This window comes from Rhinolophus sinicus, chromosome 1 (genome assembly GCF_057876585.1).
Source record: "Rhinolophus sinicus isolate RSI-liver-muscle chromosome 1, RSI-T2T, whole genome shotgun sequence".
NCBI lineage: Eukaryota > Metazoa > Chordata > Mammalia > Chiroptera > Rhinolophidae > Rhinolophus > Rhinolophus sinicus.
The window spans coordinates 88,959,453-88,976,560 of record NC_142501.1 but is presented as its reverse complement, the minus strand read 5'-3'; the positions used below and the strand labels follow the sequence as shown (position 1 = coordinate 88,976,560).

The 17,108-nt window shown below is 49.3% G+C and overlaps 1 protein-coding gene across 1 annotated transcript in view; it reads left to right on the top strand.

Moving 5' to 3' along the window:
* The window catches only part of CCND2 (cyclin D2), a 28,720-nt gene that overhangs the window by 2,250 nt on the left and 9,362 nt on the right, over nucleotides 1-17,108 (top strand). The window contains exons 2-4 of the mRNA XM_019756926.3: nucleotides 13-228; nucleotides 2,695-2,854; nucleotides 12,032-12,180. Of these exons, the coding sequence (XP_019612485.1) occupies nucleotides 13-228; nucleotides 2,695-2,854; nucleotides 12,032-12,180 (525 nt within the window). The remainder of the gene's footprint in view (nucleotides 1-12; nucleotides 229-2,694; nucleotides 2,855-12,031; nucleotides 12,181-17,108) is intronic.

Below are 17,108 nucleotides of genomic sequence, written 5' to 3'. Positions count from 1 at the left end.
CCCACATTGTAGGTCTGTGAGGAACAGAAGTGTGAGGAGGAGGTCTTCCCTTTGGCCATGAATTACCTGGACCGCTTCTTGGCTGGGGTTCCGACTCCCAAGACCCACCTGCAGCTCCTGGGTGCTGTCTGCATGTTCCTGGCCTCCAAACTCAAGGAGACCATCCCTCTGACTGCAGAGAAATTGTGCATTTACACCGACAACTCCATCAAGCCTCAGGAGCTGCTGGTAACGACTGTACCCTTTCTTCCTTTCATCTTGTCTCTCTTCAGGCTGTCTCCTGGCCTCTTCTGCTTTTACCCACTGCTCTCCAAACAAATTCTTGGGGTGCAAAATTACCCACCACTGGAATTTTCACATTTATGGGAGATATCTCTTTTAAACTGAGATTTTTTTGTGTGTGTTCCTACTGTGTGCCAGACACTATGCTAAGAAGTACTGACTGAGGCTACATCCACGAATGAATAAGCTCTTCATGGAGATAACATTTTAATAAAATTCCAAATTTTCCGTCACTGAATTCTGAGAAAACAGTTCCACTTTCCACATGACAGGAATGTGTTCACATGATAGGAATGTGTTGTGGTGTGTACCCTAAGAACCCGGAGTTCAAAGGTAGTGACTTACATATTTATATAGTCTAAAGATACCTGCACATAGATAGCCATTCACTAAATATCAGCTCACTGACTTTTGAGCAAAGTCAAAATGTGGCCCTCATTGGAGGAAGCTGAGGCTTGGACTCCTGCCTCCAGTGGGGCTGTGACCTCTGTACAACCACAGGGGTCCTCTCTTGACTGGTTTCATGACAGCAAACCCTTTCCCCACCCAATCTAACTCTTTTTCCCTGCAGCTTCACACTTAAGACGTCCATGTTGCAGCAGTGGAATGGTAGAGCGGCTCAGCGGCCCACCTTCAGTGGTCTGCACACCTTTCTCTGCACTGTTCGGAAAAGGGGCCCCCTCTTACCGTCCTTTCCTCATTAGTGACAAGGCCTGCACACAGTCCGCAGGGCTGACTGGCTGCTAGTAAGACCGAGCTCTTTGTGAAAGGCCTTCCTTTCTGGAGCTGTGCTGCCATCTAGTGGCAGACATGTGCAAGGGCGGGGGAGAATTGCCTAGAATGTAGCGGGGCATGAATGACTTCACCTTTGAACCGCTGCCAGATTTCGCCTGCTTCTGGTTTGCTCCGAGAGGCCCAGAAAGGTGCTTTCTTCTGGGAGATCTGCTTCCTTTAATAATGGTACAAGACGAGTGGTTTATACTCACATTCCGCTGTGAGAAGGAAGGGCTGGAATTTCAAGACATCTTAGAAAACACAGTTGTTCAGTAGTCTACCTGGATATTTTTTTTAAACCCCAATCCTCTGTAAAAAGCCAAGACAGTCTTTAAAGCTTGTCAAAAGAAAAATTGTTAGAATTGACAATCAGTTTATTTTTCTCATGGGAGACCAGGAAAACGAATATTCCATGTGGTTCGTTCATTTGTTTCAATGTAGTGGTGGACTGAGGAGTTCTTCAGGACACTCCAATTTTCCTTGAACCAGCCAGGCTAATTTATGGTACCCCAAACAAACCTGTCTTTTTCCACTCCCCGTCTCTTGATCCCAGAAGGCCCTGGGAAGGGAATCCTCCCCTGCCACAAAAGTCAGTGCTGCAGGAGGGCTGGGGCCCATGTCCAGCCTAGCAAATGTCCAGGAGTCAGCTTCCTTGGGGAATGGGACAGCAGGTTACACTGAGGAGCCGCGCTTTGCCTCTCATGCTTCTGAAGATAATTGAGTGAGAGGCCGATTTTTCCCTCTGATTACATGTTCTTAAGGTTTTCTTTTTTGGCTTGTTTCACTTTGAACACAATTCCCCAGAAGTATCTCAACAAGGGAGAGAAGCAAGGCTTTTTCCTATGTGAGCTGCTGGTGAAAGGCCCAAAAGAGATGGGGTTATATTGGCCCCCCTCAGCATTTGCACTAAGGGATTCTGTGACCCTAGACAAGCAGCTGCACCTTGCCCTGACTCGCCTCCAGCTACATTAACGGTGCGGTTGCTAATACCATCCTGGTCCTTCAAGTCAGAATGGCGAAGGCCTGTGGAACACTTAGGTGAAAGGGTGCCCCAGGATTTCTGTGTTATGTATCAAGGGGAAAGTTTTAACAGCAGAGAGAAAAATGGCACTATTTGGCACCAACTGCAAGCAAGCTAATTGGTTGCCAAGGATTTGGGCCAAGGAACCTTAGTTTGAGCTTGATCTGTGTGCATCATTTTTCCATGAGGATTAAAAAGAATATTAATCCAGCGATGGAGACATATACAATAAATTACTCCCAAAGGGCCACAATGACCTTGGCAGTATCTTACTGTAGGTTCAACTTTCTGGGTGGGCAGGTTAACAGCATTGCATGGAAGTCGGTTGGGTAGGGGTGGGAGAGCTGGAGAGGAAAAGAAATAGAAGAAAGTAGAATCTTGGCAACCGCTACCTGGGCTCATTATTTTCGGTGGAGCCTGACATTTGAAGCATAAGAAGAGCCGTCAGCAACTTCAAAGCTTTAGGGGCACTTTGACAAATAGGCCGCCTTACAATCTCGTAGCGTCCTAATGAGCATCATTAAAACTGGTCTGGATCCCAACCCTCCCCCCATCCCCCAGTCCCAGCAACACCCAGTCAGCCTGTGGGTTTTATACTTTTCTCCCTTCCCCACCAGGAGTGGGAGCTGGTGGTGCTGGGGAAGTTGAAGTGGAACCTGGCAGCTGTCACTCCTCACGACTTCATTGAGCACATCCTGCGCAAGCTGCCCCAGCCCAGTGAGAAGTTGCCTTTGATCCGCAAGCACGCCCAGACCTTCATTGCTCTGTGTGCCACTGGTAGGAGCAGGCCGGATGGGGTGGGGGTGGGCGGGGCTGAAGGGCCCCTGTGCCCTTTGAGGGTGGTGGGGGGCAGACTGGGGTACCAACTTCCATGGGTTTGGGGTTTAGCGGAGGGGTGGTCTCCAGTAATCTAGAGTCCAGGGTTTCATTCGTGGGCTGTTTTTTCTTTATCTCAGCTGGCATATTCTCTTTCTTCGGTGAACTCATAAATGGTTTATGAGGACAGGTGCGTAAGAGAAAAAAATTGTGCCTGTTAAAATACTCTTTATGATGTCTAAAGTGCTCTTTGAAGATTATATATACTGCTCTCTGGTTGTGTTTAAATCTTTAATCTTGAGGGAAGGGATGGCTGGAGATAAGCCCAAGAGGAAATTTGGGGGGGTGGGGACGAATACAGGTGAAAGGAACGCTGTCAAGATAAATATACTGCCTGCCCTGATAAGTAGTGAGGAAGGCCAAAGGAATTCCTTTTACTGTAGGGCATTTATTGCCTCCTTCCTAGCTGTTCCCTCTGCTCAGTGGGGGGATGAACCTGGCTGGCTCCCTTGGGGTTCTGATGCCCCCCATGTGCTGCTGTTTTTACACCGGTTGCACCTTTCACATAGCTTTAACATAGCAACTAGTAACAGGCTTTTTCATGTTAAAACCTTTCCACTCACTATGTTTATTCCACAATTGATAACGTAGTTCTTATGGGCCCATTTGCTTTGCGTTTTTCTAATAAACTAAAGGCGATGTGGTTTGATACTGTCTCATGAAACTGAACATTGGCCAATTTCTTTTCGGGGAGAGATTCAGGAGTTCATATTTTCACAGTCAGAGTATTAGGTAAACGATCTAGCAGATCTTCTGTGGGGTGGGGCTGGGTGAGGAGGTCTGGGGGAGGGGTGTAAGTGGGGCAAGGAGTTCAGCTCAAGTTTGCCAAGAGTAGTACAAATTGTATAGGTGACACTTGACTTTTTCAGTATCTGTTACATGTTATTTGTGAGCATGTACAGGTGATCTTATAATATGCAACAGTGTATATGCTTAGTGTTCACGGTCAAAACGGTCAAAAGGCCAGGCTTTGCTACTTATCATTGGGTGACCTTGGGCAGGCTGCTTAACCTCTGAACCTCAGCTTCTTCATGTGCAAAGCACGCCTGTTGATACACGATGCTGCAGCCTTTTCAGGGTAATTAGGAAGATGAAAATCAGAAAGACAGAATATGCAAGGAGGTACTTTGTAAACCAAGGTATGTGTATGTGGTTCGATGTGCCATGGTACTAATTGTGAAAATGCTACCACCTTCAATTTTAACTGTTCCAGCCGAGATGGATATGATTACTTTTCCAGCTGCCCTCATCCAATTCCTGTGGGACCCCTGTGCTCTGCCCTCGCTGGTTTAAATAGAGGATTCCATGCCACCCACATCTAATTCCAGGGCTCAGGATTCCTCTTACTGGTTTTCTTTAGTCCTTCACTTCCAGGTCCAGAACGGCCTTGGGCCTCATGGTGTGTGTGTGCCCTGTGCCCCCTGGTGGGAGAGTTAGCCGCCCTGCATGCCATTCTTTAGAGCCTTTGTGGATCCTTGCTTCCTTTAGACAGTAGCCATTCTTTTGCTTCCCCCATCTCCTGCTGTCTGGCCTGGGCCCTAGAGGTCAGGTCTCATTGACCTGTCATTTTGTCTCCCAGGCCCTGCTGCCCCTTTCCTCTCCCTTGTCATGATTCACTGTGTTGGGGGGAGGGGGTCCACCAGTTCTTTTTTTCTCTGGCCCTAGGACAGCTGACCCCGACCCTAAGCTCCCCCATTGCCCAGCTGTTGATAGCCAGAGTTCTGCTTTGAACTTGTCTCTTGACTGCCGGATCTTTTGGGGTCTGTCCACCCCTTCCTCCTCTTTCTGATCTCTGATTGGGGTAGGGCTGATGGGTGGAATTATCCAGGCATGGGTAGATTCCCCAGATTCTGTAAAGGCCCACTCTCTAAAAGTGGAGATCCCATCCCCCACACCTGGTCTCCTTGCCCAGATCCTTGGGGTGGCTGCCAACTTTGGGGCCAGAGTAGGGAGCCTGGGATTCAGGGTCTGAGAGGAGGCAGAGGAAGTCATGAAGATTGCCTTTTGGAAGGCTTAAGCTGTCTTTGGGCAGGGGGGTGGGGACGGATAGGAGAAAGAACACCTCTCAGCAAATGAAAAACCCTGTGCCAAGTACTAAGCCTCAGGTGTGGAGTGACCAGAGCAGAGGGAGGTTCTCAGAAGTGTCCTGGGTCTAGAAAGGATGTGCCTGTCTTGTGAGGCATTTCTTTCCCCATTGCTCTTGAGTTGGTATGAATGACTGAATCATACAGAATCCCCACTGAGTGGAGGTTTATGCAGTCAGCCGGACAGTATAAAAGCCAAGGGCTGCTTTTCTTGTAGGAAACACACTCCGGGTAGATGACATTCCACATTCTGGGGCAATGGTGTGACAGGTGGGTGAGTGCTCAGGACTATGGGGCCCTTAACTGAGAACCACAGGTAGGTGACACCAAGCCCCTGCAACCTGTTCCTTACACTCACACCTCCCTCCCCCCAGCCCTGGATCTTCTACTCTGGAGCTGAAGAAGCACCTGCAGCCAAGGTCTGGAGGCCCACAGGTGTCCGGACGAGATGGTGGCCAACCCTCAGGCTGTGTGGCTACTTTATGGGAAAAGCTGGTTGTGAAAGAGCTGGCAGTGGTTGTGTAGTCTGTGGAGAACGTGTGTGTGTGTGTGTGTGTGTGAGAGAGAGAGAGAGAGAGAGAGAGAGAGAGAGAGAGAGAGAGAGAGAGAAAGGGGAAGAGAGATCCATAGAGTACAGAGGGGCTGAGAGAAGGGTAGTCTTACTTTTCGGGGCTGGAGGGTAAGATGGTGGATGGACAGAGCAATGCCTGCCTTCCCTTCCCTGCTCAGCCTACAATGGCTTCTGGAAGAGAAGACTGCCTCAGATTGCCTGGTATTCCTTTACAAGCTGTCCTGATCAGTGGAGGCTTTGGGGTGAAGAGAAGGCTTTTGGGGTCAGTGGAGGCCTTCATAACTACCAGCTCTTGGCATTCCCTTTCCTAGAGCTTGGATCCTGGGGAAGCAGAACTGAGCCTCAGCATGCCCCTGGTCGTAGCTGTCATGGTGGAGCCCCCCAGGTCTGCAAAGGAGGAAAGCAGACCATTTGAGATGACTCAGGACCTCACTCTGGTGTTCGGAGATTCTTGACGCATGATATCATGCTCAACAGATGATTCCAGTTAGTCTAGAAGAGCCAATGGCATTGAGTTTGAACTTGGTGTGGGGGAGGGGGTGGAGGTGCTTAACCTCCCTTCCCATGGCTCCCCACATCTTCGAGCTCTTTTTGTCTAGGAGCCCCACCTCAAGGCACTGCTCTTAGCTAGTTTTGCCCTGCACAGGCGAGCTCCCCCAGGTGCCTCCCCAGAAGGCCTGAGCCCATGTGAATAGCCATGTGCTATCCCAGTCCTTCTGGCTTTACCAAAACATGTTTCATGACTTTCCATCACCACGTATAATTATAGCAAGACAGTGGAGGCCCAGAGAGGTTAGATGACTTGGCTCCTGATCCAGAAAGGGGTGGTGGTCATGGCTGCCAGGAAGGAAGAATTGAAACCACCGTTCCGTCTTTGAGTCTCTAGCTGCCTCCACAGCTGAGAGGTCATGAAGCTGAGGGGAAGTGGCATGTTGAACTGGGAAGAACCGTGAGTCTCAGTTCTTCTGTAAGTGCGCCCGTGGGGACAGGCAGTGTGATGTGGGCTATCTCACTTCCCGTCTGGCTGTAAGATGAATGAGGAGCAGGTTGCTCGCCACTCCAGTCCTCTCCCTCTCGTCCTCCTCCCACCTAGGCCTCTGGAGTCAAATTGTCATTCATGTGTCACCTGTCATCTGTGCCTCACAAGGACAGGGTGTGCTGAACCTATTCGGGTGGCAGGTGAGGTGCGTGCTGCCCACGTCATTCATTGGCCAATGAGCGCCCTGGATTCTCTGGCGTTAAACTTCCACCTGGCTGCAGGTTGGAGAAGGGGGAAAGAGGAAAATGCCCCAGCCTGTTTCTCTTCCTCCTCAGAACAAGTCTCTCTCGCCCCCTAGTGGTGAGCAAAAGCGAAGCCGCCGCTCTTGTACTTAGGCCACCAGACAAAACCTATCTGCGCTGAACTTACCGGGCAGGGCCATGGCATTTATGGTTTTACACCTGTTTAGCTCAGAACTCTTTCTTCAGTGAAATATTACCGAGAAGTGCAGATACCAAGCTGACGAATGTGGAGCGCATCTCACTGCCCTTGGCCAGGAGCCCAGTGGGGCCTGAGGAGGCCCTGTGGTGACCTCCGAAGTTTAGGCAGCAAGTGCAGGTCACACAGCTTTCTGGGACTAGCAGTACCCATCTCTTCAACTCCTGAGCCAGGGCTCTTTCTCCTCGACTTTTCTTCCACTTCTGATAGGAAAGAGAACCCTGTTCTTCAGTGGGATGTGGGAGGTGACCTTGAAGAGTATCTACCTTCTGGTAAGTTTTATAAAGAGCACTGGGTCCAGAGTCCAAAGGTCTCGATCTTAACCCCAGGTCCAGCATTAGACACTAGAGAAGTCCCTTAACCTCTCAAGATCCCATTGGTTTACCTATAAAAGGAAATGTTTTGAAATACATGAATTTTACATTGTTTTTTCCCTAATACTGCCACGTGACGAGTGAGCAGACCGCTCCAGAGCTGCCTGCGCTTGTCACTAGAGCTGGATTCCCCTCAGGTGTGCCCCTTGCTCCCACCGCCTTACCAGGAGGGGGAGGTCATGCCTGAGGCTTCTAATGTATGGGCATTATTCCTTGGCCCTAGGTGAATTACACCTTGATGAATATGGGCTGTAGTGGGAAGAAAGTTGCCACCGTCTGTATTTCATTCATTGTTTGCTTGTGACCTCTTTCTATTTCCCTGAGGGGCCTCAGTTTCTCCCACTCCTGACAAATCAGCGGGAGGCATCAGGGACTCTATGAGGTCATTTCTGGGACACATCCACAACTCTGAAATAGTGAAAGATTCTTCAGGCAGCACAGAGCACTCTTTCTCCCCGGCCCCTGCACACTGGGCCTGCTCTCAGCATCTGCCTGCAGGCCAGCGATGCTGGGCACCTTTCTCCTCACCCCTGCTGAACAGACTCTCCAGCAGTCAGAATCCATCACAATCCCACAGGAGGTTCCACTGGTAAGAATAGTGGTGGTGACGACAATGATGGTGGTGGTGGAGGCTGATGGATTGCTTATCACGAGCCAGACATGATGCTTCTACATGGATTACTTTAGTTAACCCTCAGAACCACCCTGTGAGGTGGGTATAAGCATTATCCTTATTTACAGGTGAGGAAACAGGCTCGGAGAGGTCAGGAACACAGCTTCACACAGCTATTGGTGGTGGGATATCAGCCTCCACATATTCTACCTTCCAATTCTTGGAGCTTCTTGGCTCTGCTCTCCAAATCCTGCCCATCTCCTTGGAGAGTCTTCCTGAGTGTCTCCAATACTTCTATCCACTTGAGCACCCCGTTTCGTTGAAAAGTTTTTTTAGAAGTTACTACCCACATAGTGTGTAGCTAGCATACTGCTTAGAATGCAGTGTGCTGTGCCGTGTTACTGGGATCTACACCTTGGGGAGACCCTCCACATTGCCTGGAACAGGGAGAAACATGTAATAACTCGATAAGAATGGATCAGTTGCTTCTCACTTTGCTTCAGAAGGAGGGGTCTCAGAAAATCACAAACATCTCGCCTTTCTAGGCAGGCAGCCAAGACGAAAGAGAGAACTTCACCCTGAGTGTGCCTTCTGCACCAACATACAGCTTCTTGGCATTTTTGACCAAAAGACTGAAGAGATTTCTGAGAGAACTTTATTTGTTTTTTATTTGCTAAAGTAAAACAACACTAAAAGAAAACTGACAAAATTGTATTTCCCCTACTTAATGGTAGGAAAAGTTACATGACACTTTCGGTGTGTCCTCCTAGTTCTTCCCTATGTGGATGTATATATGTATTTATATATTTATGAAAGGTTGTAATATTGATCATAGCACCCATATATGTTTTTCTACCCCCTTTACCCAAGTGGATATCGTAAGCTTTTCTCAATGCAATTATATCGCCAAAGTTTGAAGGTTTCCAGGAATGGCTGAATGGGGTGGCTAGAACTTTCCATGGGTGAGTGTGGAGGTTGCAAACTAGAGCTACTGCAAGATGTTTCATTCTAGTGGTTTTTTTTTTTCTCTGTTGTTTCCCCTGCGAGCAGAGGGGGGTGTCCCTGAGTTGGTCCTGGGGCAGCCCCTGGTGCCATGTGGAAGGGGCACTGCTCTGTGGACAGAGATGCCTTGTGACTGCTGGCTGATGGAAGCCGTGCTATATATAGTGTCTTTTCCTTGTTTTTTTCCTTGGGAATCATTCTTATTCCAGATCTCTGAGGAAAAGCAAATTAGAGCTGGAAGGCACCTAGGAGATTAGCCAGCCTAATGTCTCTATAAACTTTTTGACCTAAACCATGAAGGAAATACTTTTTATAACAGTTACTCAGGGTACACAGAAGTGTACCTCTGACTGATACAAAAGTTTCTCAAAATGTTTACTCTTACTCCATGCACTACTTCCTGATACTTTCTATCCTGTTCTGTTCCATTAAATGGTAACAAAAAATGCTGGGCATGACCCACAAATGGATTTCATGACCCATTAATGAGTTGCAACTGGAAGCTCGAAAAAAACACTGATCCAACCCCACCCCATATTAGACAAATAGGACTGCAGAGGCTCAGAGGGAGGAAGTGACTTGCACAAGGTCCCACAGTCTGTACCTGGCTTTTTAGTGCGAGCGCTGCCTCCTGTCTGACTAGGTAGAGGCGAGCTGGGCAGTTGCTCAGGGCTCTAGCGGAGAACACTGGTCCGCTGCCATACAGGGTGGCAGGCAGAGGAGCAGTGCAGTGGCTGGCCTGGCCCCCAGTGGTTCTTCTGTTCATGGGAGCAGTGCCTAGTCTGTGCTACTCGGAGGTGCCGAGAGGCAGCCACATTCATGCACACAGTGCTCCCCAATTTTGGGGGACGGGACAGTCCCTAGGAGGATTCCCCTCAGCATTTTCTTAGTAAAACAAGAAGGGAGCTATAGTCCTCTGGGCAATTGTCGTGGCTGCTGCACCCCAAGACCACACATTATGTCCCCCCAATTTCCAGAAGTTAATTAACTTAAAACAGGAGTTGGTTTTATGTGCAGAGGGACAGCAAAGGTAGGCACGCGTGTGGTGTGCTTCCAGGTCTGAGGCCTGGGCAGACGGAAGGGAGGCCAGGGGTCCCCTCCTGCCCTTCGCTGCCAGATGCTCCCACCCAGGCCTTTGTGGGCCCAGGGCCATGGGCTGGCTTCCTCCTCTGCAAGATGAATATCACGGGGAAGCTAATGAGGTTATTGGGCAGAGAGCTACCCCTACGGCCCCATGTGGAAGAGACCTACAGCAGAACAGGAGGCAGGGAGGCCGGCTTCGTCACCGTCCATGGGGATGGAGATGTGAGGGGTGAGTAGACAGCAGGCTTTGGGTAGAAGATCATAATACCTGTCCCTTAAGTGTTGGAAATGGTGAGTGGGCTAAGAAAAGAAAGCCAAGGAGAAAGACCGTCAGACGACCAGGCCGCGCTGTCGGTGGGATTCAGCTGAGATGTGCCTGGTTCAGCAGTGTTTCTTAAGGACACCACTGACTGGAGGCAGGACAGTGGGGTCACAGATAAAAGTGCTTCTGTGGGCTGCTTTGTAATCAGGCACTGTATCGGAAGAAGGGGAAACACTAGGTTGAACTGTTTCTGTAGGTTCAACCGAATGCTTATGCTGTAAGTTGAAGTGCAACGCATGGCTTCCCTCCACACCTCTGATTCCTTCCACTTCTATCCACTGGAGTAATGCTAACACTAGAGATAGCACAGCCTAGGACCGTTAAGGGGGATGAGTGATGGAACTCTGACCTCTGTAACACACGTACACAAGGCAGGAGTAAGACCAGCGCAGACGCTCAGAAGTCTCAGGTTTGTCCTCCACACATTAGGTAATAATTGTACTTCTTGTGTGGCTGAGTGTGGATTAAAGGGGATATAACGTGCAAGGGACTGTAGGTGTTGTAGGTGGCAACTGTGACCAGGAGCAAGGTGTGGGTGTCCTTACCTCCCCTCGAGGGACAGAGCAGTGGCGGTGTTTGGCCACGCAGCCCCTTTGGGGTGGCGCTCAGAGGAAAAAGGGGTTCGGGCTCCCAGGCTGAGCACAGGAACACCCTTTGTGTTTGCTCTTGGAGAAATGGAAGTGGAGGGGGTTTGGACCCCTCAAATTTACCCTCATTTTACACTTCTATCTACAAACCACTTTTTTCCAGCAAGAAAATGGGAGTTTTCGGGCCCAAGAGCCATACAATCTAAACCAACTCCTCCATCTGAGTAGGGCATAGTAGTTGCTCTCGGGTGCTTGGTTAGATGGGTCTGCTTCTCTATGTCCTGCAGGCCTTCAGCTTTGGGCCAGATGTTGGGAATTGTGTGAAACTTGGCCTCCATCACCCCATCCCCTCCACTGCTGCTTCTCTCACTTCATTTCCTTTTTTAAAGAAAATTGTTTGTTTTTGTTTATTTATTTGTTTGTTTGTGGCCATGTTAGTCCTTGACATCTGTCCAGAAAATATGGCACAGTCACATCAGTGTTATTTTTCATAACATTTTACCAGCTTGTACTTGTCCCTCCTCCTAACATCTAGAGCCCTTTGTTTGTCTCCCTGGGATGGCACATGGGTTATATTATATGCGCTGGTCTCAGACCTCCCGCTCTGCTCCTGCCATCACCCCCAGAGGGGACCGTGTCTCATTCTTCCTGCTTCACCAGAGCTGAAAACCCCTCACGGGACTGTGGGACAGAGGGGTTGGGGACCCGAGCCCTCTCTGAAGTCACTGAGTGCACTCTACCTTCCCTGCCTCAGTATGCTCATTTTAAATCTGGAACTGCCACACTGATGGCAAAAAAAAAGAAAGGGCGCTCTGTGAAGGAAAAACGTAGGCTAGGTTGTGTCTGGGGTCAGGGTCACTTGTGCTGCTGACCCACCACCACCCTATTTCTGAGTATCTTCAGCTGGGGAGCTCCTGGTCCCAGTTCTTCTGTGCCCTGACCAGCCTTCTGCCCCTCATTTTCAGACTTTAAGTTCGCCATGTACCCGCCATCGATGATTGCAACTGGAAGTGTGGGAGCTGCCATCTGTGGGCTCCAGCAGGATGACGACGTCAGCTCACTCACTGGTGATGCGCTGGTAGACCTGCTGGCCAAGATCACCAACACAGACGTGGTAGGTGGTGGCCAGATTCTTGGTGAAAGACCAGACGTCTCTTTTCTCCACTCAGAGATGGAGACAGTTGGTTTGATGATGTGTCACTGGCATTTTTTTCTGTTGGTTTCTGTTTTCTGAGATCAATATCCAGCTAGTACAAAATCCAGCAGGTGAGGCCTCCTCAAGAGCCTGCGTGCCATAAAAGAGAGAAAACTTGGCAAACCAATACAAGGGGGGAGGGGAAGGCTGGTTACTCATTTTCCTTTATGGCATGGGCTTCCTGATGGGTCTGAATTGTCGCTTCATTTCCATTTCTGTAAACCTCAGGCTGCCTTCTCACAGTGTGGAGCTTTCCTGTCTGCTCCCGCTGAGGCTGGGAGGCACAGAGAGGACAGAGGACAACCAGAGCAAGGATCTGCTGCCCGCGAGGCAGTGGAGATACAAGAGGTGCCCCTCCACGAGAATGGGGTCTGGTCTTGAAAAACCTCTCCACCCCGCCTGTCTCTCACTTCCTTTTTGTTCAGTGTGGTAATGGATTAAAAAGCACTTTGAAGAGAAGAAAGTGCCATACAAATGCAAGGCACTATTATTAGCTGTAGATTTTTCCATGCTGAGTGCCCTGTGGAAGGCCCAGAGGCTGTAATTCTGGTTGCCAGAATTTGAAGCTCCTTAGAACAAAGGTTTTGAGACAGAGTAGGGTCAAGTGAGGCTCTAATTCAGCTGGTACGAAACTGCAGCCCTTAGAAGGTCCGAGCCAGGGTGGTCCCGGGCAGCTGGGGAGCTGCAGCAGGCCGAGGTAACCAGCAGGCCAGGGGGTGGTGGCAGTGGCAGTGGCAGAGCTGGGACTGGAACCTGGAAGCTCTAATGCTTGGTCTAAGAACTTTGCATTCCACCCTTGCTGCAGCTCTGGGATCTTTTTGTTTGAAAAAGGCAACTCGAGAGAGGGGTGTCGACGCTGAGGCGAGCTCCTGAGTCACCACGGAGAAGCTCAGGAATGCAGGGGAACTTCACGATGGCCCCTCTGGGCGTTCCAGGGGGATTCTGAATGCCCTGTGTGGGAACATAGTGAGTTAAGGGATGAGTGGTTAACAGGCCTGTGGCCAGTGCCTTCCCCAGGGACGCTGAGCAGAAGGTGAAACCGCAGAAGAGCCTAAGGCACCCGCTTGCTGGCTTTCTCACCCACCACCTATGTTTATGACCATCTCCAGGAAATGGCACGGGGAGGTGTTGAAGGGTGTGATGGAACAAACCCGGTCCACCTCTGAAACAGTTCTTAGCTGTGCTTTTAAAATGGTAGCTCCAAAACATAGGCTTTTAAAACATGGTTTCCAAAATACAGATTGAAAAGACCCCTACAGTGCAGCTTCAGGTGAAGAATGCTTTTTGAATCCTCTAGAGACAAATTTTGGACAGAATTTAACATTTATGGAAATGATGTTTCCTTTTTTTTCTGAATATCTCCTATGAAGGCTGCCTTGCAACAGGGATTCCCAACAGCTTAAGACAAAGACCTTCCACCACCTTCAGAGACAAAAATGTCAGTGACAAGAGTTTGACCCCCAGGGATTGTAACCTCTTTTAAATATTTATAGTTCTGCTCTGATTGGCTGATTGCTCACCCCTCAGTCTCTAGCTTTCTCCCATATCTCTTTGTCACTTCTTACTGGTTTCAAATGGACAGAGGTCATTCCTGGGGTACCACGAGTGAACCCAGGCTGTGCCTTGCTTTCCAAGACTGCAAACCAGTCTCTCTTTTCATACTGGAGAAACTATTTGCCCTTTTCAGATACGATGTAGCTAGTCCATCCGAGTCACCTGTCAGATGGCTACAAAACTAGCTCAGAGATTGTAAATCCCAGCTATATACCTAGAAATGCTGGGACATGCCTCCTTGTCAACTACTGGGCCCAGAGTTAAACATTTTCATATTAAAAACCAAGCATGAACATAGTAGAATATAAGATTCATACCACTTTTTCAGGTAACAGTTTGAGACCTCAGTAAGTCCCCAGCTTACCTCTGGTCCCCAGAGGTTTGCTTACTCTTTCCTCGGAATGTTCTTAGTGGAAAGGCTTGAGCAGCATTGGGCCAGGCTGTGTGTGCAACTTCCAGGTGCTAAGGTACCTCCTCTCCATCAGCCTGTAATTTCTGATGAGCTAAAGCTCAGAGTGAAGGAAAATACGAGGATTCGAATTTGGAATGGATTAGCTTTTGGAGGGAGGTGAATTTGGCTTCCCGAGCTCTGTTTACCATTTCGAGAATCAAGAAGTGGTATATTTCAAGCACTAACTAATCCTCCATTCATTTCTGGAAGTGTTTCTTGAAGGTCCACTTGTTGCAGACTTGCATTATGAGCAAGGCGTAAGAGATGAGCAAGGCCTGGACCCCAGGCGCCGTGGCAGAAGTTGGGGTGGGTGGGAGGGTATGAGGCTCCAGCCTGCAAGGGACGTAGCAACTGTAGGGAGAATCAAGAGTAAAGTACATAAAACCCTAGCAAATGAAGCTCATGAATGAATGCTGAGTCATGTGTTAGGAACTGTAATTGCAGTAGAAAATCAACTCAGAGGCAGGTGCTTACCAGGCCTAATGTAAAATGCAGGCATCCCAGCGCAATAAACTTGGTGATAGAAAATGTCCTTGGAATAGAGAAACAAAATGTGTGTGTACATGTAGTGGAATATTATTCAGCCTTAAAAAGAAGGGAATTCTGACCCATGCCACAATGTGGATGAGCCATGACAACATGCTAAGTGAAGTAAGCCAGATACACCAAGACAAATATTGTATCATTCGGCGTATCTGAGGTACCTAAAATAGTCAAATTCGTAGAGAGAGAAAGTGGAATAGAGGTTACCAGGGCCTAAGTGTAGGGGGAATGGGGAGTTATTGTTAATGCGTGTGGTGTTCCAAGCTTGTGCTGATGAAAAAGGTGGAGCGGGGTGATGGGGGCACAACAGACTGAATGTACTGACTGCTGCTGTACACCTAAACATGATTAAGATGATAAATCTCGTGGTAGGCGTACTTTGTCACAATAAAACATATGTAGTACACATATACATACAGTGTCCTCAGGCCACACTATGAAACGCCCACAGGTGTGTGTTGAGTTCTCCTGTGGGGAAGTCCAGCGCATGGGACCAGCGTCTACCCCCTGGCTCTGGTGCCCTGAACGGGAATTGGGAAAAGCTGACATCTTACCCTGGCGTCCCCACAGCTTTGTGCCTCCCCCTTGCACCTTGTTATTTGTGGTCCCTTTGAGCTTACAGTGTTCTCTGTGCAGGGATGGTCAGGGGTCAGACTGTTGAAAGAGGGTCCCCTTGATGGGTCCGAGGCAGCCGGACGCGCTTCTCTGGCTCCCTGGACAGAGGCAGATAGCTTTGATAGGAGGGACCCATGTGGCTCTGAGAAAGTTGGTCTTTGTTGCTCCCTCTGGTTGCCAAAATAAACCAGAACGCTTCATTCCAAAGAGAAAGCTGAGTGAGAAGCCTGACAGTTTTACAGGGAATAAAAGTCCCAGAGGGTGGCATATTTTAAGTACTTTTTCCTTCCACTCATAAGTGGTGCTAAAACAGATGCCAGCCAAAGAGGCAGTTCTGGCTTTTGGGGAGAACCTCTTCTGGGCTGCCGTTGCCCAGGGTAAGTGTGAGAGGAGGAATCACTGTCCTGGTTCCCCTGTGAACCTTTCCTCAGGCAGAATCGGGGTTCCTCTTCCGTCCCCTGGGCACTCAGCTGGTGCCCTGTGCCAGCGTTTATCTCACTGTTCACTTGTCTATGGAACCTCTTGAACAGGACCCAGTTTTACTCGGCTCTTTCTCCAGAGCCCCTGGCAGAGCCAATGGGGAATGATGCTGAAGAGAGGAAGGGAAGGAGGAAGGAAGGAACGGAGGACAAAGGGTGGGCAGACGGGTTTCAAGAGTGTTTCTAATCCTTTGGTCTCTCCAAGTCTTTTCGAAAGCTATGTACTTAACATTAATTGTATGTCAGGGTCCTCAGAGTTTTACCTGACTTTACCTTAGAGCAAGTCACTTCATTTTCCCATGAAACAGTTTTACTGATTCACTAATACAGAAGTAGAACTGGGACTCAACAGGCCATAAAGATGTGGTGAAGATACTGGGAGATATTTAACAGACTAGACCTAGCCTGTTGTCATCCGGGCGTTATAGTTATCCTTTTCTACCTGGGTTATAGCAAAGCTCTCTGTCATTCTAAGAGATCGCCCAGAAAAGATTGAGGGCAAGATATCCCTTCCCTGTGCTCATGGGGGCACGTTGTGATCCTGTTAGGGAGCTATTCAAACACAGCCGGGAAGTGAAGGAAGTCTGGATTTTGACTACATTATTCACAGGCCCCCTAGCATTGTGTCTTGGTCCTCCTTAGCACACCTTATCCTAAGGGCCGGGCTGTCATTTGTGGACTTTACAGGGGCCTGTGGTCAGGAACCTTGGGAAGAGTTGCTAGAAGGGAAGCTGGGGGTGGGGAGGTGGGAGGGATAGAATTGGAGGCTGATGCTTCCCTCTCTTGCCTTATTTTTTCTCTGGGCCTCATTTGGTATGCAAGGAAATAAGCCAAACAGCCTGTGAAGAAAGGAAGAATGAGATAGTTTCCTAAGTTGTCTCTGCCTGAGTTGGCTGCGGGTCTGGGGCTCATTCAGCCCTTTGTCTCCCTGTTGAGTGCAGTGCGTGTGTGGTGACAATGTAGTGATGCAGTTACACTGAGGGCTAATGGTAGGAGTTCCGTCAGCCCATTCATGGAGGCAGAGGAGGGTGCAGGGCACGGAGCTGGAGCCAGCAAGCAGAGGAAGTCGGAGGCCTGCGGAAAGAGCTGGAGATCACAAACGCTGCTGTCAGGGCTCCGAGGCTGGGCGGCGTGGGCAGGGGCGGGGGCATCATCATGGAAGTTGGAGGCTTGCCCGACCTCCAGCACTGTGGAGTGCCACCTGT